The sequence below is a fragment of the Denticeps clupeoides genome, chromosome 2, assembly GCF_900700375.1.
Source record: "Denticeps clupeoides chromosome 2, fDenClu1.1, whole genome shotgun sequence".
In the NCBI taxonomy this organism is placed as follows: domain Eukaryota; kingdom Metazoa; phylum Chordata; class Actinopteri; order Clupeiformes; family Denticipitidae; genus Denticeps; species Denticeps clupeoides.
The window spans coordinates 17,959,776-17,983,883 of record NC_041708.1 but is presented as its reverse complement, the minus strand read 5'-3'; the positions used below and the strand labels follow the sequence as shown (position 1 = coordinate 17,983,883).

Here is a 24,108-nt window from a genome sequence, read left to right as displayed (position 1 = left end):
GGTGGGATGCACCACCTGTCATCCCTAATCCTGCATCAAATGTAATATTTTGTGGCTCAGCATCAAACCTCCTTTGCACAGAAGAATTCCTTTCTCCAGAGCACCTCTGATCGCACAGAAATGACCATTAAATGTGTGGTAAATGTGTGCTTTTATACCTGGCATTTTACATTACCTGTGAACCCACTGAGCAGCAGGGGGGCCACACAGACACCGACTGTCAGACTAAAGGTCTCACCTCCAGGGAAGTGGTCAGATTCCCGGAGGTTCAGCCTATGAGTGGGACAATGTCAGTCCTGTTCTGGGAGTGCTGAAATGATCGTGACTGTCATGATGTAAGGCTTTTCAACAATTCCTCATTATGACCTTTGGGACCTGTCAGGTAATAAGTTCTACTGCTGGACAGACGGTCTGTTGGCACAGGTGAGGTTGTTACTAAGCAACCCCAATGCTATCAGGGACGAGTTGGGTGATATCTTTGGAGATGTTTGCCCCCACAAAGAACCAGTTGAGCCGGCCTGTGCAGGCCCCCCAACCCCCGGCTGGCTGAACAACGGATTCATTCTTTACACCCCTGCTGACCTCATTGTCTCTTTGTGAAATGAAAATCCAGAGTTGCATTCTACTAAAACACGCTGGACAGCAGGAGCACGGAGCATCTGCACACAAATGGAGCCCTGCAGGTGACCAGTGAGGTGGCCAGAGCCGCGTTTGACAACATGGTGAGTGCCCACCATACATTGCTTACAATAGCCAGGGTCCAAGCGAGATGCGGAACACCGAGTCCCGGCCAGGTACTGTTCTGCATAGCGCAGCCCGTGGTCAGTGCTGAACGCTGCTTTGTTTGTGTTGTGTTTGACGAATGGTTGTCGGGCGTGTGGAGCAGAATCTGGATGCAGATGTGCTCAATGTGATTGAGAATCCAGGGGCAGTTGGAAGTACTCTCCCCACCAAAAACCTGGGAGCTAGGGAATCAAGGGCCATCCAAGGCGCCCACACCTGGACAAGGCGAGAGCGGACTCCGACACACGGCAAGGCTCCCTGATCCCTGCCTGCACATTCCACATCCGTATTAGCATAATGGAACTAAAGTGTATTCATGAGCTACGGTGGAAATGTAGAAATGCCACCATGGAATTAAATGTGAGAAGCTTGTAAGACTGTATACGTCTCGCTAAACTGCTGTTAATCAGCTTCATTCAGCCAATTACAGATGCCGGGTGGCGTACTATTTCACATTGCTTGTGCAAGATCGAACGTTTTTGCACTTTAATCCGAGAGAGAGTGTGTGTGTGTGTGTTTTTCAGTGCTTAATTTAGTGTCCAGTAAAGCCACCTTCCACAGACCACTGAGAGTTTTGAGTTCTCTCTGCATCCTTGGTCTGCTTGGTGGCATAGCCGTTGGTGTGTGGTACATAGGTAAGTAAGTCAGCAGTTTACAAATTAGTATTTATATATATTTTTTACATATTTTGATATTTTTAATGAATAAAATGCAGAGGCACCAGCTTGGTGTGATTCAGTCTAACAAGAATAGAAACAAATGAAATGCAACTTAAATATGATCCGACAACTGCACAACTCAACATTTATGGCATTTAGAAGAGCGACTAACAATCAGTAGTTAACTCTTGTGTTGACTCTTGTGACAGCGACACTGTTGGTGAGGCCTGCACTATCTGAGAGTCCTTCTGGACTAGGAGACACCAAAGAAACAAGCTTCTGCAATGTTACTGAGGACGTTACTGTGGACAACACTCGGAAAGGTTAGTGCACTAACCAACATGGTGTCATGGTTACTTTATTAAGCTGGATACTGACGATTCATGAAATGGATGTGTTTTGATGTACAAGGATGTGTAGCTGCATGGAGGGTGCACATGCTGTTACCTGTCCACCATGTTAGAATCAGAACTAATATAAGCTGCTATAATGTAAATGCTTTGCACGTTTTACACCTTCAAACCTCCTGTCTGACTTGTCATCACTTGATTAATGGAGGAGGTTAAATGAATTGGGTGCAGTATTTTACAGGATCAGTGGAGAGAACTCAATTCTGGAGATCCAGTTGGAGAAGCAGCAGGCCTGGTTGCCAGTCTGTTATGAGCGCTGGAGCCCCTCCCTGGGAACACTCATCTGCAGACAACTAGGTTTACTGAGGTCTGACTTTTCACTTCTTTTGTTTTGTGATTCTGGTGCTTAACCCTAAGTTGCTCCATGGGGGACTGTCCCTGTAACTACTGATTGTAAGTCGCTCTGGATAAGCGCGTCTAATAAAGGTTCTAAATGTAAATGTAAATAAATGTGATCAGAAGAACAAGACTGGTTGTCATGGTCATAGTCAGACCGTCATGGGTAAAGATGAAGTAAAAAATAAATCATGCAATGATAGGAGAAGAAGACTGAATATGGCGCAGGCCAGAGATTGGGAATCACACCCGGAGCAGACAACATAGTGAGGATGGATACAAAGACCAAGGACAAATATTTTCAGGCAATGAATTGGCACTGAATTGGCAATGAATGGAGAAAAAGTCACAGGTTCAAACTCCATTTTACCCAATTGTGTCCCTGAGTAAGACACTTCAGCCTGAATGTCTGTCCCTGTAACTACTGATTGTAAGTCCTTCTGGATAAGGGTGTCTGGTAAAAGATCTCGAACCTAATTAATGTCTGATATATATGTATCAATTTGGAGTTTGGCAACATTGAGAGAATTGAATGTCTAGAAAGATGGAGGGAACACCTTTGAATAAAATGGGAGGTCAAGAAAAAATTAATTTGAGAGGAGGAAGGTAGAAGTGGGTGCAGAAAAATATTAAAATTGAATTGAACATTAAGTAAATCAAGCTGAACAAATGTTAACTAATCAAAATGGATAAATGTGGCAGGACGACAGCAAGTGTATATATCATATTATATCTCTGTGTGTGGTTATTATTTACCAGCAGTTGTTTGTTTCAGACTGACCAAACACAAAGGGGTCAATTTAACCGACATTGGGTTGAGGAACACGGATGGATTTGTTCAGATTGCCTCGGAGCACAAGACCAGTCTGGAGAACGTGTGGCAGTTCAGGTAAACACAGTTACTGCTAGTGACAGAAATGAGCCTAAAACAACACTGGCTGATTTAATTGTGTTGTTAAGGGGGACCTGCAGCACAGGAAAGGTCATCGCTTTGAAGTGTTTCGGTAAGTCAGCACATAGAAACGTATTTGTAGTCAGAAGGCTTCTGGTTTCTTCGCAGGCTAGGTGCGTGTATGTCTGCTTCCCTCCCTAATCAGAATGCGGGACACGAGCCAAATTGCCCCGGATTGTTGGAGGTGCTGAGGCCACTTTGGGCAGGTGGCCCTGGCAGGTGGGGCTCTACTATAACACCCGCCACACCTGTGGAGGCTCCATCATCACCAGCCAGTGGATCGCCACAGCAGCTCACTGTGTGCACAAGTAAGACCATTCGTCCATCATTCACTCATCGTAGACCTTTTCTGGCCCATGTACTCAATCTATCAATCTATCAGCTGTAGGTAAAACTACATTTTGAGGATATTCCTGGTTTTACTGCCACATGTGCAGTGAACCTCTCATTAATACTAAGAAGACAGTTTTTTTTTTTCATATTACATGCCTAAAAATAGAGCTAAGGGTTTATAATTGAATTGGCTTGGCGGACTCTGAGACTTTTTTTTTTTTTTCAATTTTAATTTAATATAAGTTACAGACTACCTCAGGTATCCAGCTGGGTGGTGTATGCTGGCATTGTGACTCGCAATGCGGTCAAAATGGCTCCTCATACAGGTCATGCAGTGGAGAAAATCATCTATAACAAAAACTACAACCACAGGACTCACGATAGTGACATTGCACTGATGAAGCTGAAGACTCCTCTCAACTTTTCAGGTGAGTATGTATATTGTATTGTGTATAATGTGTATTTAATGAGAAGTATCATTTCAAAAGGAAAAACAAAAGGAAGTAACTTCCTCAATGAAAGCTACTCTAACCCTGCCTCACACAATTGCAGGGGATGGCTGAAATTATGTGGCCAAAAGTTTTCAGAATGACACAAATGCTGGTTTTCAGTTTTATTACACCAATTTGCATATACTCCAGAATGTTATAAAGAGTGTACAGATGAATTGTCCATCTTTTCCATAAAACTGAACTTAATCCCCCCCAAAAAAGATTTCCACTTCATTTAAACCCTGCCACAAAAGGACCTGCTGAGATCCTTTGAGTGGTCCTCTTGTTAACACAAGTGAGAGTGTTGACAAGCACAAACCTGGAGATTTGAATTTTGATTTATTATTATAATCATGTTTAATTTTAGTTGGGGTGTCAAAATTGTTGATTTAATTGCTGCAATTACTTTATATAAACCAATGAAGACAAGACAAAGAAATCCCTGACCGATTCAGATGATGAATACTTGCATGATGCATGAGCATTTAAATTATTTTATAATGCCAACACCCGGCACTCAAAACATCAGAGCAACATGATTGCATTAGAGATGTGCCAGTCTGGATGCATATATTTTCAGGTGTGTAGAGAGTGGAAGTTTGTGGAAATCAAAAGGTTGCCCAACTAAATTCATAGAGGAAACCAAAGTGATTTGCACTAAATGTTATTTCCAATTAAGTTACTCTGTCTGCAGGATGTTTTAATTTAAAGAAATGAACAGATCTCTTCCTCAAATGCATTTTAGCAAGCTTTAGTTGTAAGCATTAATCATGATTAATTGGGACAAATTAATCATAAATATTTTTTCAATCAATTAGCAGCCTTAAATTATAATAGTCTTAATTCATTGATGTTGAAAAGGATGGTGTTGAATCAGTGTTTAGTGCTTCATGAGATGTAAATGTTGATATGTTCATAATTTTCTAAAACCTCTCTAACTGTTGCCCACTGAACCCTTTTCCTTCACATGATACATTAGTCTGTCACTTATTGAGATGTTTTTCTCCTCCCTGCATCATTGAGACTTGATTTAACTTCTTGAAATTATCTCATGTGGTGTTAAATGACCGACAACTAGCAGATGATTATATATTTGAAATGGTAAGTGTGTGCTTACTTTCATCTTAACTTCCAGAAACCATAAGGCCTGTGTGTTTGCCCCAGTATAACCAGGACCTGCCTGTAGGAATGCAGTGCTGGATCTCAGGCTGGGGATACACTAAGCCAGATGACGGTATTTTCCTTATTCAAAGAGCATGAAATGGGCACCTTTCTTCACTAAAAGTACTCCTGCCTTGTCCTCAGATAACGCATTTGAAAGTCAAATTTAAATGTTACCTCAGCTATATGCAACTAAGCAGAGAGAAACATTTATGAGAATCTGTGGACATAGTGCACATCTGACGGGACATGGACAACAGTACAATACAAGAAAACAAGTTTGTATATTGTTTCTGTGTTAAACAGTCATCCCTGCGTGGGTCAGGGTTCAGGATGGTCAGGTAGGATGGAAGAGGGCAGCATGGTGTGGAAGAGCCTCATTAACTCTGAAGTATATCCTATTTTTTCTGTAAAGGGAGGGGTGAGAGGGGACCTGCAAAATACTGCAGTTGTGGAAGGTTCCTTGCACCAAGGAGCGATGCACCCTGATGATTTTTGACCTGCTATCCTCACTCTGCACTGCAGACACTTGCATTCAGTCACTGTGCAGTTGTTGTACCAGTCAGTAATGTGATGCAGCTTGTCACAACAATTACGTTGGTACCTGCGTTGGTTCTGCACAAAGTGAGAATGGGTGGTGAAAGTTACCATTGAGTCATTGATGGGTCCTCTCATTAAATATGTGATATTCAAAACTCAGTGATTGTTATTTTAAGTAAATGAATACATTTTCAGTTGTTTGTGTTGTCTGTCTTGTGACAGTTCATATTCCAGACACACTGAAGGAAGCTCCTGTTCCCCTGATCAGCACAAAGAAATGCAACAGCTCCTGCATGTACAACGGCGAGATTACTCCCAGGATGCTGTGCGCTGGGTACACTGAGGGAAAAGTTGATGCCTGTCAGGTCAGCACCCCAAGGTCTCATCAGCCTCAGCCCTGGTTAGACTAGGCAACGCTTACCTGCCAAAACTAGTCCTAACACCTAACCCCTGACCCCTACATCTAAACCCTAAGCCTATGCCCAAACAGACCATCACAGAGCAACAGCGAATCGGCATTAAGACAGTCAAGACTGCATGTCAGGGTACATGGGGTAAGCCTTATCCTTTAAAACAAGAACCTTATAGAACATATAGTGGTAACCAGTGGAAAGAGGCTGAGTAACATGTATGGGAATTACATGGTTAAATTTTTTTTAGATTTTGTCAGGATTCTAGCTACAGCATTCTGAACAAGCTAAATAAACACAAGACAATGGCATTTACAAATAAAGGTAAGGATTCAGTGTCATGAGCTGATATATTGATGGAAGTGAATGTTTGTGGTACTATTTTAATAATCTTATTTAATGTCCTTGTCCAGTGGGATCCAGATTTTAATCAACTCATGATGGTGTTGATTATGATGATGATGAAAGAGCTGGGACTCATCCTGCTATTCATACACTTAATACTACCTCCTTGAATTTTGAATGCTGCAGGGTGACAGTGGTGGCCCTCTGGTTTGCCAGGATGAAAATATTTGGAGGCTGGTTGGAGTTGTGAGCTGGGGAACAGGGTGTGCAGAACCCAACCACCCAGGAGTCTACACAAAAGTGTCAGAATTCTTGGGGTGGATTTATGACATAATTGAGGTACATATGGCATTTTGTTTGAACAAAAATACATGTGAAATTTGTTTCTTCATATAATGCCAATGCAATTAATTATCACTTTAATTGTTATAATTTAATGTGATGTGTAATTTAGCATGACATTTTTAGCAAAGTAATCCTTAAATTTTTTTCATCCCACCTTTTCACAGAGCCACTGAGACAGACAGAGGAGTATCTGGGTTTCTTGGAAATAAATAAGTGAAATCTGTTGTGCTTTTTTTTAATAAAAATTTATTGTGTACTGTTTTTAAAAATCTGGCAATCAATATACTGAATATAGATGTTTGTCACAGTTGTATACTTTATATTTTAAGGTAAATTTTAGAAAACCATATGTTTGAAAGTATTTCTTGTGCTATTAAAGAAAATGATCACTTACGACCGTTATTATTTCATTGTGATGCAAAATCCGTCATCCGTGCCCTCAAGAAAAGGGCTAAAAGAACTATAAAGCAGTGGTTCTCAAACTTTTTTTATTATTCCACACTTTGAATGGGGTGATGTCATGTGCTGTCCAACTAAATTATGAGTGCAGAAATGCTTTTTATTTTCTAGCATGGCACAAAAAGGCACACACTGTATTTAAAATACTCATCTGATCTTACCTGGACATAAAGAGGCATGGCACAATAGAGGCTACAAGAATGAACAGTTTCTAATTTATTAACACCGGTTGATTACTGTTGCAGTTACATGTAAATATTGTACGTCAAAATTGTACCAATGTTACAGAAAAACCCAAAATAAAAGAAAGGAGAAAGGGATAGAGGAAGAGAGAGAAAAGCCAGGAAGCAGGCTTCAGAGTGGAAAAACAGGGAGAGAAATAGCCCCCAGCTCCTGGTGGAGGAGGAAGAGAAGAGTGGAGCCCACAAGAGATAACTCTTTTACACTCAACATTTGCCACACACCAATTGTAAATAGGCGATGGGGCCATCACAGCAGGACTCTAGGCACCTGATTGGGGAGCCCTGATTGATCACATCTGAGCATAATCCAGCCTGATCAGTCAGGGAAGACACAGTTACATTAATGTGGACGTCAACTATCCTGTGTAGTTGTTTTCAGTTCTGGCAATCGCCTCACACCTGCCGGTTTGTTTCTGTTGGTTCCTCTGTTGTTTCCTCGGTTTTGGCCCTTGTGCCGTTTGTGCCACAGGTGAGTGGGCAATGAGGAGGCCAATGACAACATTGAGTACCCCCACTGTGTTCGCGATGTCGGGCGAAGACCCCTGTGCCCTGCTGCGAAGCCTCCCTGTTGATTCGGAGGACACAGATGATGACGAGAGTGTGGACATGGAGAGCTGGTGGGCGGACGGTGCAGCGCCCTTCCTGGATCATTGCCATTTCGTTGTGGACCCACTTGGCTTCCCATGCACCAGAAGAAGGGGGTTGTGCAGGGAAGCGATGGGGCTGCAACCTTAGGTAACCTGTGAGGAGGTCGGCCCAGGCACAGTTGCCCAGGTTTCAGCCAGGACGGGCAGGAACGGAGGAAAGAAGGCAGGGGCTGCATGTCGCCTGGTGGCTCAGCCCTGCAGGTGGGTTATCGGTCTCTGGGCAGTTTGGTACTGCATCCCTGAACACCAGCAGAGATGGTCCGGGGCAGGTCCTGCACATGTTCGGAAGGCACCTCTCTGCGGTTTGGTAACCGATCTCCGGGCGGTCCAGGACCACCTCCCTGCCAGATGCAGTGAAGGACACGAGAAGAGACACGCAGAGGCATGCTCCAACAGCTCCTCCTGCGGTACGGTCAATTTTCTCTGGTCGGTCCTGGACCGTCTCCCTGCATGGGGCAGGACCGCCTCCCTGGGACTACATCTGGCTGTATGCCGATTTTGTCAAACAACCTTGACTGAGAGCTGGGATCTACATTCACTAGGCATCTGGAGATAAAGCACCATGAAAAGTAAGATGACTAATTACAAGATTGATGACTATCTCTGTGTGCTTCTCGTCAAACTATGAAGATAAACTCCTAAATCGGATGCATAGCACCCTAGTCTGTTTTTGGTCTTTGTCTTGGTCTCGACAAGCCTTGGTCTTGGTCTCACCTTAGTGTGTCTTGGTCTCAGTCTTGGTACCCTCCAGTCTTGGAAGTGTCTTGATCTTGATACCCTCCAATCTCGGCAAATGTGAAGACAAGGAGGAGAGTGACAAATACAAGGATTGATCCTACTTGAGTTGTAGGAGCCGATTTGAAGGTATGGAGAATCCAACAACGACATAGCAATGACAGCTAGAGCCCATCCACTTACTTACCAGGTGCGTCACGTCCGCATTCCCCTGGTCATGTGAGTGTGATCATGTGACAGTACCTCTGGGGTCCTCCAGAGGTGTATATCCTCCAGAGGCTAGCACTCTATTCAGCCACCCCTAACCAAATGGCTGCAGTGGGACTAGAAATACATGAAGACCATTTTCAAACAGGCTTGTTCACTAATGAGTGCTGTGCAACCCTGGATGGTCTAGATGGATGGAGTGACTGATGGTTGGTGGGTGGACACCATGTGCCATTAAGCGCCTTTGCGCTTCCTTTCCTCTCCAGTTCTCAAAAATGACAGAATGCAGCAGCCCAATCCAGAAGCACAGACGCAAAAATAAGCAGCGGAGAACAAGAAGACTAGGGAAGACATATTCCTCCGATGGTGACATGGGCAGGCTCCAGCCAGAGTACTGCCCCTGAGAGTACATTGGGTCCTGGCTTGATGGCTTGATTCAAATAAATGATCCACATGCTCCCAGCATGATCTGTGGTCCCGGAAGGGGGCTGAATTGTGGGCGAGTGGTGGAGAGGAAGAGCAGGTGGAAGACGCTGATGTCAGCAGTGAAGAAGCATGGGAGAATGTCACAGAGTTCACATCCCCATCATGGACACGCTGGCAATCACATGTCATAAAGTAACTGTGGCCCAATATTGTCTTATCTTATATCTGGGATATTAATGAGTTTGGTATGTACTTTACTAAACAGATGCAACTGAAGCAACAAGAATCGTTTTAGTCACAGAATTTTATTTTTCAGAGAGTTAAAAAAATTACAAATATTGGTCCCATTGCCTCATGTAATAAACCAGACAAATAATTCTTTTGTACAACCTATTTTTATACAGGACACATGAGATGCTCCACCCTCCTCCTCCTTTAGTGGCTCTTTGGTGAACCTGAGAACCAAATGGTTTCAGGTGATCATCTGCAAACAACTGTAATTTTATTAAAATAGGTGGATTAAGTGAATAAGTGTGCCTTTTAACAGAACAGAAATAAACTAGCTTGAAAGGTCAAAGATTTATCGAGGATTACAGACATCAAATATTCACAATTGTATAACCCATATTATACAATTTTCAATATGTGCAAAATATATACAAGCTAGATTCAAGCAAAGAGCATTGCACTTTCACTCACACTCACTCAGAGACCCCCTTGAAACAGAGACTGAATGAGATGTTGGTTAGTGGGAGAAACAACATAAAGGTACAAGTGGGGAAAATGATTTGATATTTGATACTCTGCCGATTCTTCAAGTTTTCCCAGTTATAAAGATGGAGAGATCTATAAGTTTAATCATATGTACACTTGAGCTGAGGGAGAAATAGTTTTAAATAATTGTTTTGTATTTTATTGCACGAAATAAGTATTCAATCACCTACCAACCAGCAAGAATTCTGTCTCTGGCAGACATTTAGAAGCCCTCCTATCCTCCACTCATTACCTCTACAATGTGCCTCTGAAAAATGCATAACTTCCCTCTAATGTCAGTCGCCATCAGACTAGGGCTCCATGGAAGATCTTGCCTCTTGGAGTATCAATGATTATAAAAACCATGCGGAATCAGCCCAGAATGACACTGGAGGACCTCGTCAATGACCTGAATAGAGCTGGGACACAGTAACAAAGGGATATATTTTATAACACTCTGCTCTATCATGGACTAAAATCCTGCATCCGTGCTATATCCCCCACCTCAAGCCAGCACATGTCCAGGCCCAAGACCATCTGGATTATCCAAAGGAGGCGTGGAAGAAGGTCAACTGGTCAGATGACACTAAAATAGAACTTTCTGGCATGAACTTGCCGTGTTTGAAGGAAGAAGTAGTACATTCCCAAGAACACCATCCCGACCATGAAGCATAGGGGTGAAACATCAGGCTCTGTGGGTAATTTTCTGCCAATGTGTTTTTTTGTTTGTTTGTTTGTTTGTTTGTTTGTTTGTTTTACAAATGTGTCATTATTTTAGGCAAATAACCTCTTTCCTTCAGTGGATCTTTCAGCATGACAATGACCAGAAATGCACATGCAAGGGAATTAATGAGCAGCTCCATAAAAAGCATTTCAAGGTGCTGGAGTAGTACAAGTCTCCAGACCTGAACCCAATACAACATATAAGTGAAGTGATTGTAAAACGCTGCAGCACAGCACACGGTGACACAACAAAATGTGTCCTTTGTGGGGACGGTGCTTTGCTCAGTGGCACCTTGGCCACCACTGGCCCCTATAGAGGGATCTGAAACCCTTACTCTCTGGTCTGGAGAAGATCTGTATGGAGGAGTTGGCCAAAATCCATGCTGCAGTGTGCACAAACCTGGTCAAGAACTACAGGAGATGTCAGATTTCTGTAATTGTTTCTTTAATACAAGTATTAAAGAACCTCTATCAAGAAAGTTTCACATTGTGAGATTATTTAACATTATGTCATCATAATGAGAAAGGTTACCTCCCCTTTCTCATGCTTTTTCCACCTACAGAATTTTCCACCCCATCCTAAAAAATTATCCCCACTGATCGTCATGGCTTCCAAATATTGCAGTTACTCTGCGATTGGATGTAAAAATGAGCACAAATGTTTTTTTCGTCATGTGAATCTCTGAAGAAACAATGGGTTAATTGTATTTTTTTCTGGAAAAACGGCAACAGGACTTTGTCTGATGATGTCATTTTCGGGAACGCCCCCTCAACTTCCCCTCAATAGTCTGCTCTCCTCCTCATTAGCATTTAAAGCTACACACACCGAAACGACATGTGACAAGCGTGATGTGACCTAAGACCCATATAAAAGCAAAAACATTTTTCATGTCATGGGACCTTCAAGTTTTATTTTTCTATTGTATCAATTAATGCAGTAAAAATTCAAAATAATCATATACAAATTATTTTTTAAAAATCTATCTGATTTTCTGGATTCTTTTTTAGATTCTGTCTCTCACAGTTGAAGTGTATACACAATGAAATTGACAGATCTCTCCATTTTTTTTGCAAGTGGGAAACCTTGAAAAATCGGCAGTGTGTCAACTACTTATTTTCCCCAGTATATTTTTTACACAGGTTGAACATGGACTGTTTTGGACAACCCAGCAGGTCAAGTTCCAACACATTTGGCTTTAAGGGTCAAGTGACCCACTGGTCCACTGGACGGAAACCCAGCTTTCAGTTCAGTCTGGCCTCACTGCGGTCCTCCTCAACCCAGGCCACAATCTTCCCCTCCCATCCTGGAACTATTGCTTCATCCTGGAACACCTGCAGCCATACATAATTAATCATATAAATAAAATAATACGAACATCCCAATGCTGAGAATCAGAATGCTTTTATTAGCCAAATAGTGCTGAATAACATATTAACTAATATTGAATATTCTGTATATATTTCACCAAATCCTGTTTTAATTGCAATTGTTTTATTTAATGGTTATTTTTCTGGGACTTCATTCCTGTGATTCTATGTTGACTGTTTAAGTGATTCTGCCACTTCCTTTTTGTTATTCCATTTCCCATACGGATCAGCTAAGTATTGATAGCTCAGTATCTTTTGTCATCTTGCCTTTATTACCAATAATCTGTGTATATTTTATCATTTCTAAATTTTTGTGTAATGTATGTAGTTTGAACATGTCTGTTTAACATGAATGTGTTCAGCCCGTTTTATTTCCTCATTCAGGAGCAACAGGTGCAGACGTGACTTTTGGCTGGAAAGAAATAAACCAGAATTTGACCTGTGAACTGTCACGATACCAGCGCAGGACCAGAACATGAGCACGCGTTTTATGAAACGAGAAACCCCGGTGCGATTGGATACAAGGATTCAGGTAAGTTTCCTCAGGTTTTATCTGTGAACGAGAGCCGGCGTGAGCCGCATCACCACACGGATGTTGACGTTGAATTGGGGAAGGGACAGGATGAGAGGGAAGAGTTGAGAAGTGAGGAGATAAAACAAGATAAATCTTACTTAGTTGAGGTGGAATTGACAAATGCAACTCAGTAACTGAGCAGCTGGCAGTGGCCATCTTGCCAATTTACGGGAGTCACGTTACCTCATCTCCGTGTTGCTCCTGGTCACATGAATGGAATTGTGACATGAACAGGTTTTTTAAAACCTCTCCTGTCCAGCAGACTAAGCAAGCAGAATCATGGTCATGCATTATTGTGCCAAACCCATTTGTTATGTCAAGAAGACTAATTTAGAATCTCTATAACTGAGCATCTAACCAAGCAGATGGAAGGAACCTTGGTAAAGTTAGCAGTGATTTCTTTATTCGACATACATTCATAGAACATCTCTTACTCAAAAAAAAACCCTAACCCCAAAACTAACTTTACTCTATTATTTCACAAGTTTGAAAGTGCATGATGTACATGTATTAATTTAGTTATACCCCAGCTGAATGTACAATATTAATGTACAGTGCATCCGTAAAGTATTCACAACGCATTACTTTGTCCAGTTGTCCAGTTATACCATTTTGTATAAGCCTGTCATGGCCAACGCGCCTCCAGCCCGCTAGAGGGCACCTCACCAGCCTGGGAGACGACGACCCGGAAGAGGAAATGGAAGCGGGCGGTGGCAAGTATAAAAGTGAGATAACCCCAAGGAGACACGCCCGCTCTTTGTATGAGTTTACTCGCCAGAGACGCTAGCTCTCTCACCCACGACCTAAGATAATTGTGATCCCTGAAATACGACCTTCGCCTGCCCACGACTTTGAGAATTGCCTGATCCCCTGGACACCACGAAAAGAACCCCGACCGGAACTTCCTGGCTACAACCTCTGCCTGCCCCTGACCTTGAACCTACCTGACCCATCGGTTAAGACGGGATTCCATGCTCCCCTACCTTCCTGCCGCCCAAGACCTACTCCCGTCTAGTCCAAGATCCCGGACCATCCTGAAACCCGCCGTCTTCCGGCTCTCCTCTGCCCCGGTCCTTCCCAAAGATCCTGAACTGACTCCCCGCTGCGTGGCAGCGCGTCCATTGCTTCCTCATTCCTCGCCGGCCAGGCGCCCCCGGTCCTCCTGCCCCGCTCGCCCAGTGTCCTCTACCGGTACGACGGCTTATCCCCACGCCCAAAGTATGTCTGCAAGTACGTCATCGAATTCCCCCTGTGACAAAGCCCTATTCCAAAATTGATTAAATGAATAATTTCCTCAGAATTCTACTCACAACACCCCATAAAGACAAAATGAAAAAACGTTTTCTTGAGCTTTGGGCAAATTAATTAAAAAAAATCACAAAAATCCTTTGCTCAATACTTTGGCAGCAATTACAGCCTCAGGTCTTTTTGAATACGATGCCACAAGCTTGGCACACCTATCTTTGGCCAGTTTCACAGATTCCTCTTTGCAGCACCTCTCAAACTCCATTAGGTTGAATGGGAAGAATGGGTGCACATCCATGTTCAGATCTCCAGTGATTCAAGAAGGTTCTCCTCTGTCCACAGAGGACCTCTGGAGCTCTAACAGAGTGACCATTAGGTGGACTCCAATTAACCTGCAGAAACATCTCAAGGATGATCAGCGGAAACAGTATGTACCTGAGCTCAATGTTGAGCTTCATGGCAAAGGCTGTGAATCCTTATGTACATGTGATTTTATTTTTAATAAATTTGCCTAAACGTCAAGTAAACCTTTTTTCACTTTATCATTATGTTGTGTATAGAATTCTGATGTGAAAAATGTATTTAATTTTGGAATAAGGCTGTAACATAAAGTGTGGAAAAAGCGATGTGCTGTGAATACTTTCTAGATGCACTGTATGTTAAATTATTCCCTGCCTTTCTATTTTGAAACATTGCATACCATCAAAATCACAATGAGCGCCTTAAATTGGACAATTGGCTGAATTGTTTCACACTTTCACAATTTATTTGCTAAAGCGATTGAAAAAACAATGTGTGTGTAAGTTCACAGAAATACATACAATACATTCACAGTCATACATATTCTAACACAAATGATTGTCATAAACATACAGCACAGAAACAGAACAAGGACACACTCCTATCCACGTCAACTGGCCCTCTGATGCTGCCACCCATGGCCAATATTGATATCCGAACTAAGGCAGACCTTGCTTGAAGATCAGATTTGCTTAATCTGATCACAAATGGACAGCTTCAAGTAGGCCTGTACATACTTATGATGTACATATCAAACTGTAAATACATTTTACACAGCGTTGCCAGATCTTGTATGAGTGCTGATTTCACTTGTCTTACCTCCTCTTTCACTGTGCCGAACTCAGGGTCCAGCGCTTTGAAGTGGTATCTGAAACTGCCATGTCTGTCCACAGCCGCCTTGAAGTCCTGTAGGGTCACCTCTCCAAGTCTGTCAGAACGCAATATATTACCACCTGGTTTCAGACTATTCGTGGCCCTACACCTCATTTACACCTACCCAAATCATTAACTCAACATGAAATGCATGAAAAGTGTATTTTAATGAAGACTGAAGCATGCAGTCATCACACATACCTCTTGGGGATGTGTACAAGGAAGGGTGTGAGGGAGCGCTCTGTGAAGTACAGCACTTTGGTGGACACAGCCGAGCTCAGCACCGGGCTGCTGTGGGAGTGGGCTATTTCTGACAGTCAACAAGGCCAAACAGAGCTCACAATTTGTTTCAGAAAATCCTATCATTCCAATATTATTTGTGTAAATGCTTCTTTGCAGTAGAGACATAAAGGCTAGTAATGCAGGGTGATGTAGAAAAGCAAAGAACAAAATGGCTTACTGGAGCTGGGTGGCCAGGACTCCCGGTCTGTGTGATTGGCTCTGCGTCCAGGTGACTTTTCAGAGTCCTACAGGAATTAAAAAAACACAACATAAAATAAATAAATAAAAATTAACCTTAAATGAACTTTTTTTGCAAACAACACTATGCTCTGTGTTCACCCACTGCTGTTTGCCAACAGTGCTTTCAAGAACCTGCGGGCTCGCTGGAGGAGGTGGGAGAAAAGGGCAGATGAGCATGAGTATGAAAAGCGCAATTGAAAAAGAGAAGTTCAGTAGACACCAGAGGCCATATCTCACAGTACATCATTACCTCTAGTGCATTATGGCAATTGCACTACCAGTTCATTTCTATTTATTGACTTACGACAAAGTAAGAATTTAATATGGGCATTAGCTAAATAATGAACACTTGTCTTACTTACTCTCAAAACAAGAGGGGTGTATTGTCTACACTGATAGCATTTATGGTATTTATCAGATGCCTTTCAATCAGTAGTTACAGGGACAGTAACCCTGGAGCAACTCAGGGTTAAGTGTCTTTGTCAAAATCTGACACTGGGGGTGGAGGGTACTCCAGTTCCCCGGTTTGGTCTGGAGTTTTGTCTTGTCGATGTTGTGTGCCTGATTGCCCTGATTGTTCGCAGCTGGATAGTATGTGAAATATCTGCCTATTGTATCTGCCTATAAATCTATGTCATGCTCATGGTTAATGTGTGTTTATTTTTTATGATATTACAACCTTAATGTAATAATATTGTGACTTTATTACCGTAATAATCTTGAAAATCTTTCTCAGTGGCCCTAAAGCGTGGTCATAGTTTGAGTTTGGCACTTGAAATGAACTGGGAAAGAATTTCTGCAAGTTTTAGCATTGACCGATGAACGTTTTACGACAACCCAGGAATGAGCTAACCAAAAATTTGACAATTTGCACAAGCATAAAGTTTTTGTCATGGCCAATACACCTCCAGCCCACCAGAGAGCGCCAGACCAGCCGGGGAGACAGTAACCCAGAAACAGAAGTGAGACAGTAACCCAGAGACTCCAGCCTAATTTATCCACGCCCGACTGGTTATAATCCATGGCCACAACCTCTGCCTGTCCCCGACCTAGAACTTTGCCTGCCCCTTTTGTGACGACGATCTCAGGACGGATTCTACATTGTGGCCACGACCTTCGCCTGCCATTGACCTTGAGTTTGCCTGCCCCTTTTGCCACCCCAGACGTCCTCCCGTCCAGCCTCCTTCCCTCGCCTCCTTCCCCGCTAGTTTGGGGACGCGGAGCCCCAAGTTCTCTCCCCGCTGTGCTGCGCCGCTTCCACTGCTCCACTCCCGTTCTAACTCACCTACTGCCTCGTTCTCCCCGGCCAAGCGCCTCTGGCCTTCCTCCCCAGCTCGTCCAGTGTACTCTCCCAGTACGACGACCTGTCCCCTCACTCTAAGCATGCCTGCGAATGCATCCCTGTCCAGTGACAGTTTTTGTTTTTGCCACAAAATTGATTCCATAGATGCCCATGCCGCCGGCACTCACTGGAACATTTGTTCCTGCTTCCTGTAACAGAATCGGTGGAGTCTCGGAGTACACCATGTGCTGTGCTTGCTGTCTCTCCTTTACCTGTCTCTCCTGCCGGTGTAGGCGGTCCATCAGACTAGCCACGCCCTGTTCAAGAGTGTCCAGGGTGTGGTGTTGGGGGTCGTGACCACTGAAGCTGTTCCTCAAACTTCTGAGAGCATCACGTACCAACTGCAGCTCGTCACTCTGTGCAATACACACATACACATTCTCACCAGCTGTGCAATGCAAACACGCCATCTGCAGCTCATCACACCATGCAACACACATACTGTGCCGCTGCATGCCAACATCAGTTCCATGCACTGTACAACACACACACACAGTTTAACAATGCTTATAGAAAAAAAGCTAAAACACACACTGTCATTATGTAACTCACTGGCTGGTGCGTGGTCGTCTCGGTCCGGTGGCTGTATCCATTATTCTCATATCTGGACAACTGTGTATGAGCATCATAGCAACACAACTCAGCAGCTTACTCGGAATACTGACATGATGAGTCTTTAGTAATTTAATAATGCAGTTCCTCTTTGTCATATTATATGAATAAATGATTCATTTAATAATGAATCATTTTTTAATAAGTTTCAATCATTATTTATGCAATACTAAACAGAATGATCATCTGGTTAAAATAGCACCTGGGGGTGGTTGGGATAAATTAGGGTTCAGATGAACATTTGGTCCATGATAAAAAAGTGTGTCGTCTGATCAGTCAGAAGAGCTGCTTTTGCTTTAATGTCTTAAAACATTAATGCTGGTTCTGAAAGGTATTATAACCTTGCATCAGACCTTGATGAACTGTGTCCATCATCAAAACTGCCTAGAATGGTCACACAGGCAGTAGAGTTGCAACCTGGAGCCATTTAACAAGACGTCTTGGTCTGAATCCTCTTTTACATTGTGTTAATTGCTGGATGTGTCATGGGGTAGACAGTCCAATCCATGCAGCCACCACTTAAAAAAATTTACAGGACCACAGCAGAAGTACTCCCTATTGGCCAGGTGATCAAAATGTCTTGGCTGATCAGATTATACTGAAGGTATTATTGATGAAATAACAAAATAACCAAAAACCTGAGCTTGGCAGTACATTATTGCAGAACTGAATGAGTGGGCATTCTGTTTTCATCTGTTATGAAAATTTCACTTTGTGAGATTATTTAATATTAATACGAGATCCCCAGCCTGTCTATGGTCCTGCAGTGGCAGGAAATGGCAAAAGGTGTAAAGACACTGAAACGGCACATCCTGGAGAAATCAAGTTAAAAGTGGCAGTAATTCTACATCACAGCTGAATTTTGGAAAGAGACTTCAGATACTGTATTAGGGGACCACTAAGACCTATAAAAAATAATAATAATTATAGGGACATTTAAACATTTGATACAGGCATTATTAAGGAGATTGCTAAGGAATTGTTGATACTGATCAGGCTGGAGAATATGATAAAGCTGGCAAAAGGAGGATATTTACCATGCCAAGAGGTAGTCAAAAATAAATCCAAGATGAAACAATCTAGGGTAGCTTTTAAGACCAAAGGCATCTCTCGCATTGGATTAGGTTAATCTGCATCTGTGAAAATCTGATTATTTTGTATTAATATTTATATGGTTCACAAAATTTTAAGCATCACTGTCTGTTTTGAACAAAGATATTCTCTTGACTTTTGAAAACTTAGAAATGTATATTTGTAAAGAAATTGTTTTGAGCATCCAGAAATATTAAATTAACATTCGCAGTCTATTACTGGCTGTGCAATACTTTTCTTTCATACAGCATTTATTTATTTTCCACCTCCTACCTTTTGATGGCTGCTGGGGTTCATTTTGCGCAGTGCTTCATCTAGCTTACTCTGCTGCTGCTGCAGTAGACGTTCTTTCTGGCTGAGTTCTTTCTGCCGTGAGACACAGGTATGAATTTCATATGGATGAAACACAGAGAAAAAGAATGCAGAGAAAAGCTCACGGCAGAATTTGCATCCTACTTTATATTCACTCAGCAGCTTGTTCCGATCACTCAGTTTTCTCTGGAGATCCACCTGGGCAGAACACACACTTTAAATAAGCAGCGAACAGCAGACAGAGCTGAAAAAACAACTCTACCATTTAGTAATTTTTAGTACTTTTGAAAAAGTGGACGTAATATAATTAAAGTGATAACAAGTCACTGTTTTGTGGTTCGTTTCTTAATTAGTGTTAACATGTTGTGCATTTCTGCCTCATTCCCACCCTCAGACATTCACAATTTCGGTAGATTTTAAAGTTTAATACAGAAGGTAAAGTTTATATAAGCTCTCTGACTCCAATAAAATGGAGGTCAGGTGATTTTTACTTTTATATATCCACTAGAGCCATAATCAAAACCAACATTGCAATCCAGATACAGCAAACCACACAGACATGCGCAAAAATTCTGTGCAGATGGGTGAAAATAATCAAATCAAACAAGAGAGGCCCTACAGTGCACAGGGCGATGTCCGCATCTGAATGCTGCCATTATGGTGGCGATGTGACTCATGACTGATGTGACTAATGTGATCCACGCCTCAATGCTGTACAGGATTGCAGTGTCTAATTTTGTTAGGAAGACCACTGTGCAAATATCACTGTGTTTTTTTTATTATTATTATTATTTCACTCACATTCTGGCCAGCTAGCTCCTCTCTGGCCATGCTGGACCTCAGCAACTCCTGCTTAAGCTCCAGGACCGAGTCCTCCTGCACTGACATGCGCTGCTGCAGGACGTCCTGCCCAACATCAGTGACACAATGATGAAGAGGTATGATGCCAGTGGCACATGTGGGAAAATGAGATGCAATTTGTGTCAGCTTCAGGCACTAAATGTGAACCCCCACTACATCATGTGACTTACCTTGACTGCCTGAAGGTTTCGTGTTTCCTGCTTGTATCGTAGGAGTTCCCTCTGAAAAAAATCACGAATTCCATTCATTCATAAAGAATGGATTTCTGACAGATGATCATATTGATGATTTTGACTCTCCATATGCCATCCTAAAAATTCATATTGATCCCAGTGTACCTTGAGGTCCAGCGATTCCTCCATGCTCTGGTCCAGACGACTGCGGATTAAAATCTTCAGAGAGGAGGAAGCAGACTGACACATCATTGAGATATTTGTAAGGAATTAACTACATCAGAATCAAATATAGGGAGAAAATATTTGTAGAGCGGTACCAGCTGTTGTTCTGCATTAAAAGAGGAATCTCCAAAGCTCAATGACACGCCCTGCTCATCTTCAGGAAGGGAGCCATGGAGCAGAATGGCCTTTAGAGAGGCAGAGAGATAGAAGGAAGTGATGAACCTTAGACACCTACCGCTGAGTTTTCCTGGATGTCTCCCAGTGAACATATGTTGCCGGGTAAGAGAATGCAGTGATCATCCCAGATTGCATTGGAGCTGATTAGACTAATATCTTTGCTTTCTTAAGGTCCTTAACTTTAAGACGTTTCAACAGCAAAATTAGAAATGGAAATAAGACCAGTGTTAAGCTATAAAATAAATGCGTGTCTAAAATGCAAGAATGAAAAAGGTGGGTTAAGGAGGGTGGAGGTGTTCCACTGTGCAGGTTTGGTATGTTGGTATCTACCTGCAGACGGGTGACCATTGTCCTGGTTTCCTGCATGTCCTTCTCCAGTTGCTCCTGCTGTGTGAACAGTTGCTCTTCCCAGGTCACCTCCTCTTCTGTCCCAGCAGGTTCAGCATCATGGAGTGACTCACTGAGAGAAGATTTCTCAACATCTTCTGGACAGCAGAATGGAATGGAGTATAAACCTATGTTCTCTGCCTTCTCTTCATGACCCTACTGATAAACAGCAGCATACCTGTGTTCTCCTCTGCCTCCCCATGCTGAGTTCCTGCTCCCCCCTGATCCTCAGAGCCGATGATCCGCTCCTCTTTTGCGGTGTGAGTTGGACTAGAGGCACTGAGGCTAAAGGGTCACACGAAACAAATGTCTGATTATACTGATTATACAATAAAGTTACAAAGTTTGGACACACCTTCTCATTCAATGTGTTTTCTTTATTTTCATGACCATTTACATTGGTAGATTCTCACTGAAGGCATCAAAACTATGAATGAACACATGTGGAGTTATGTGCTTGCTCTTGAAGGAGTTCCCAGAGGTGTTTAGCACTTGTTGGCCCCTTTTCCCTCACTCTGCGGTCCAGCTCACCCCAAACCATCTCGATTGGGTTCAGATCCGGTGACTGTGGAGGCCAGGTCTCTACTTTTTGTTAAGTATATAACTCCACATGTGTTCATTCATAGTTTTGATGCCTTCAGTGAGAATCTACCAATGTAAATGGTCATGAAAATAAAGAAAATAAATTGAACGAGAAGGTGTGTCCAAACTTTTAGCCTGTACTATATATTATCTTTAATTATCTTGAGTTGAGTTTAGTATCTAGACAACAAACCCCTACTAACAGTTTCCAGACCCTGGTACTGACCGAGTGATTACAAGAAACCATGTGATTTATAATGAGCAGATTAAACTAATCTCCTTCTTATCTTATTTCTCAAATTCTCAAAGTTTATGAATAGGCCACACAACACCTTGGTACCTTGTTTCAGTGCAGAATGCTCCCTGTTGGCTCTTGTTGGGCATAGATTCTGCTTGCATTTTGTTGTAACAAAGCCTTTGTCTTCCCAATCTGCCACAAAGGACTCATGTGTCTTCATAATACCCAATTCCTGTCTGCTGCCTGATCTCCATGTCACTTTTTCTTAGATGGGAGTGTTGTCATTAAAACATTTTTCCTTTAAGTGTAGTTTAAAGTCAGATGCCCAGTTCTGAGGAGGTTTGATTGATATAAATCACATACATGTTTATGCCAATGTAAACAGATTTGGCAGTCAACGTTCTACTTAAAAAATAATAAAAGCCATATTCAGTGGATTGTCATGTGTGTCTGGTTTTACTGCGCTTAGTGACAGGGAACGTGACCATTATCTGATTACCTGTGGTATTAAGCAGTGTGAAACCACAGAAAAACAGAAGTGTTGAATATCTGATGGGATATGAGATACTCTAGATCCACTGGATAAAACCTCTGTTGTGTTTTTTTTTCAGGTCTTGCTAAACCATAATTTGGCTGGGATGCAGGCTACCTACTGTCACTGTTATACATGATGATGTATAGATGTGATGTACACATAGTTCACAAACACGCAAGAAGTCAGTACATCTGCAATAAATTGGCAAAACTGCAAAAATTTGTTCTGTATTATGTGCCCCACATCACTCCGAATTCTGAAAATAATCCAACCTCAGTCCCACCCTGGCTACTTTTACAAGATAAATCTATCCTGCAGTTTTGGAATTGCCAGAAATCACTAGTGAAAGTTGTCTGAGAAAATAAAACAGTATTCAACATAGAGTCAGTTTTGTATCATCTGTCATTACTATGTGTTTAATATTTATTATATATTTTCATTGCTTTATGAGAACAGTTCAGTTATAGACATATCTCACACAAATTCTTTGATATTCGCAAATCTATCAAAGCCGAGCCATACACAATGATGAATGGTTGCCAGGCAATGAAGCTCACGCATTTACAACATGGGCATCAGCACACGCCCTAACACACACACACACACACACACATGCACACACACTCACACCACCAGCGGAGAGTGTGTGATCAAACAGTGCAATATAAACCTCCCAACAAAGGCAATGCAATATAGAGATTAAATGAGCGTGAGAATGCTCATATTAATGAAAACTGGTTTATGGTCTTGAGTTGGTGGGTGTTGTGACACCCACATGATGCAGTGATAAGCATGGAATGTAAAACAGTGAACTCCATTCATACCATTTCATCTGTTTGGCTCCCATGACTGCAGTCACCCTCCTACCCTGCCACGCAGTGCCAGCCCTGCCTTAGTGGTCTCAGTGGCATCTCCTCCATAGCTCCCTCTGCCCAGTGGGTGTGGGCGTCTTGTGAAAAATCGCGAGACGATGTTCCATGTTGCAACGTGATGAGGAGAGCAGCTCTGTCATTAGAGTTTAATCCACATGTTCCTCTCACAGCCTGGTCACCCAAAACAGACCTCCGCTAGATCCCTCCAGGGAGCTCCTGCCAGAAAAAAAGATCTGCTTCTGATCCCGAGCTGGAAGAGATCAGTTCAGCTGCAGTCTGAGCAGCTCCATGTGTCATGAGCAGCTCGAAGTGTCTCGCATGTTTTTTCCCCCTTTCCTCTGTTTTCTCTGCGCCTCCTTCCTCTCTTAGACACAGCGCTCCCCTCCCCCTCACTCCATGTCAGACCGACTGTGCCTGTTCAGAGGGGGCTGGGAGGGGTGGGGGGTGGGCGGATGTCTCCATGCTGGCTGAAATGGTGGCTCTTGCTCCTTTTTATATAGATGTATAAAAAAGGGGGGTAATTCACAGTGGTTCTTCAATTGCGTGGAAAACATTCTCACGATTGCATTCTGAATCTCATTAAAGCTGCATCACCTACATAATTTCAAATAATAATAATTTAGGATGTCAATGCCACCATGTAGCTCATGTATTGTCCAAAATAAATATTTTGGCTTGCTCCTATGGTCTTGCATGTGATTGGTAAAAATGACACACACCATATAGACAAATGAAAATGAGGTATAATGGGGATTTTATGTGTGGGAGGTGACTTGTTCACGGTGTTCAATGTGATGCAGAGGCTTTTCAGATCTCTGTAATGATGTGGTTTTCTGTTTACTTACAGATGCCTTTGCCCCA

The 24,108-nt window shown here is 42.5% G+C and overlaps 2 protein-coding genes across 12 annotated transcripts; one reads left to right on the top strand and one right to left on the bottom strand.

The window, feature by feature from the left end:
- The first annotated feature begins 596 nt into the window (after positions 1 to 596).
- tmprss5 (transmembrane serine protease 5) lies at positions 597 to 7,071 on the top strand. Of its 7 annotated transcripts, none has more exons than XR_003748939.1 (13): positions 597 to 722; positions 887 to 1,031; positions 1,308 to 1,418; positions 1,652 to 1,765; positions 2,024 to 2,159; positions 2,964 to 3,077; positions 3,149 to 3,192; positions 3,286 to 3,448; positions 3,717 to 3,901; positions 5,100 to 5,198; positions 5,888 to 6,219; positions 6,326 to 6,399; positions 6,607 to 6,723. XR_003748939.1 is itself a non-coding variant. In XM_028970612.1 (13 exons), exons 1-13 carry the CDS (start codon positions 720 to 722, stop codon positions 6,936 to 6,938), a joined length of 1,407 nt encoding a protein of 468 aa, XP_028826445.1. In that variant the 5' UTR covers positions 597 to 719; the 3' UTR covers positions 6,939 to 7,071. The 7 variants fall into 7 exon arrangements, 4 of the variants coding, with proteins under 4 accessions (XP_028826445.1, XP_028826444.1, XP_028826443.1 ...); XM_028970612.1 differs by lacking the exon at positions 6,326 to 6,399 and adding an exon at positions 6,930 to 7,071 and having other exon boundaries at positions 3,161 to 3,192; positions 5,888 to 6,030; positions 6,607 to 6,759; XM_028970611.1 differs by lacking the exon at positions 6,326 to 6,399 and adding an exon at positions 6,930 to 7,071 and having other exon boundaries at positions 3,723 to 3,901; positions 5,888 to 6,030; positions 6,607 to 6,759.
- A 2,696-nt stretch (positions 7,072 to 9,767) lies between these two features.
- Positions 9,768 to 23,672, bottom strand: dixdc1a (DIX domain containing 1a). 5 transcript variants are annotated; one of them, XM_028970221.1, is made up of 15 exons: positions 23,200 to 23,672; positions 21,199 to 21,305; positions 20,964 to 21,115; positions 20,552 to 20,641; positions 20,397 to 20,471; positions 20,229 to 20,279; positions 19,999 to 20,103; positions 19,342 to 19,395; positions 19,159 to 19,251; positions 17,734 to 17,793; positions 17,394 to 17,537; positions 15,778 to 15,844; positions 15,519 to 15,627; positions 15,264 to 15,372; positions 9,768 to 12,289 (listed from the first exon to the last, which is right to left on the bottom strand). In XM_028970221.1, the coding sequence occupies exons 1-15, from the start codon at positions 23,220 to 23,222 to the stop codon at positions 12,200 to 12,202; spliced, it is 1,329 nt and encodes a 442-aa protein (XP_028826054.1). In that variant the 5' UTR covers positions 23,223 to 23,672; the 3' UTR covers positions 9,768 to 12,199. The 5 variants fall into 5 exon arrangements, with proteins under 5 accessions (XP_028826054.1, XP_028826055.1, XP_028826058.1 ...); XM_028970222.1 differs by having other exon boundaries at positions 19,999 to 20,091; positions 20,964 to 21,118; positions 23,200 to 23,671; XM_028970225.1 differs by having other exon boundaries at positions 19,999 to 20,091; positions 20,397 to 20,450; positions 20,964 to 21,118; positions 23,200 to 23,671.
- Positions 23,673 to 24,108: the final 436 nt, after the last annotated feature.

Coding starts and splice junctions, on each gene's coding strand:
- tmprss5 (XM_028970610.1), top strand. Junction 1,766..2,023: donor TGTGGACAACACTCGGAAAG/GTTAGTGCACTA, acceptor AATTGGGTGCAG/TATTTTACAGGATCAGTGGA. Junction 6,031..6,606: donor GAAAAGTTGATGCCTGTCAG/GTCAGCACCCCA, acceptor TGAATGCTGCAG/GGTGACAGTGGTGGCCCTCT.
- dixdc1a (XM_028970220.1), bottom strand. CDS start 23,222: ATGGGAGCCAAACAGATGAAATG. Junction 20,472..20,551: donor TTAATGCAGAACAACAGCTG/GTACCGCTCTAC, acceptor ATGATGTGTCAG/TCTGCTTCCTCCTCTCTGAA. Junction 20,280..20,396: donor AGGAATCGCTGGACCTCAAG/GTACACTGGGAT, acceptor GATTTTTTTCAG/AGGGAACTCCTACGATACAA.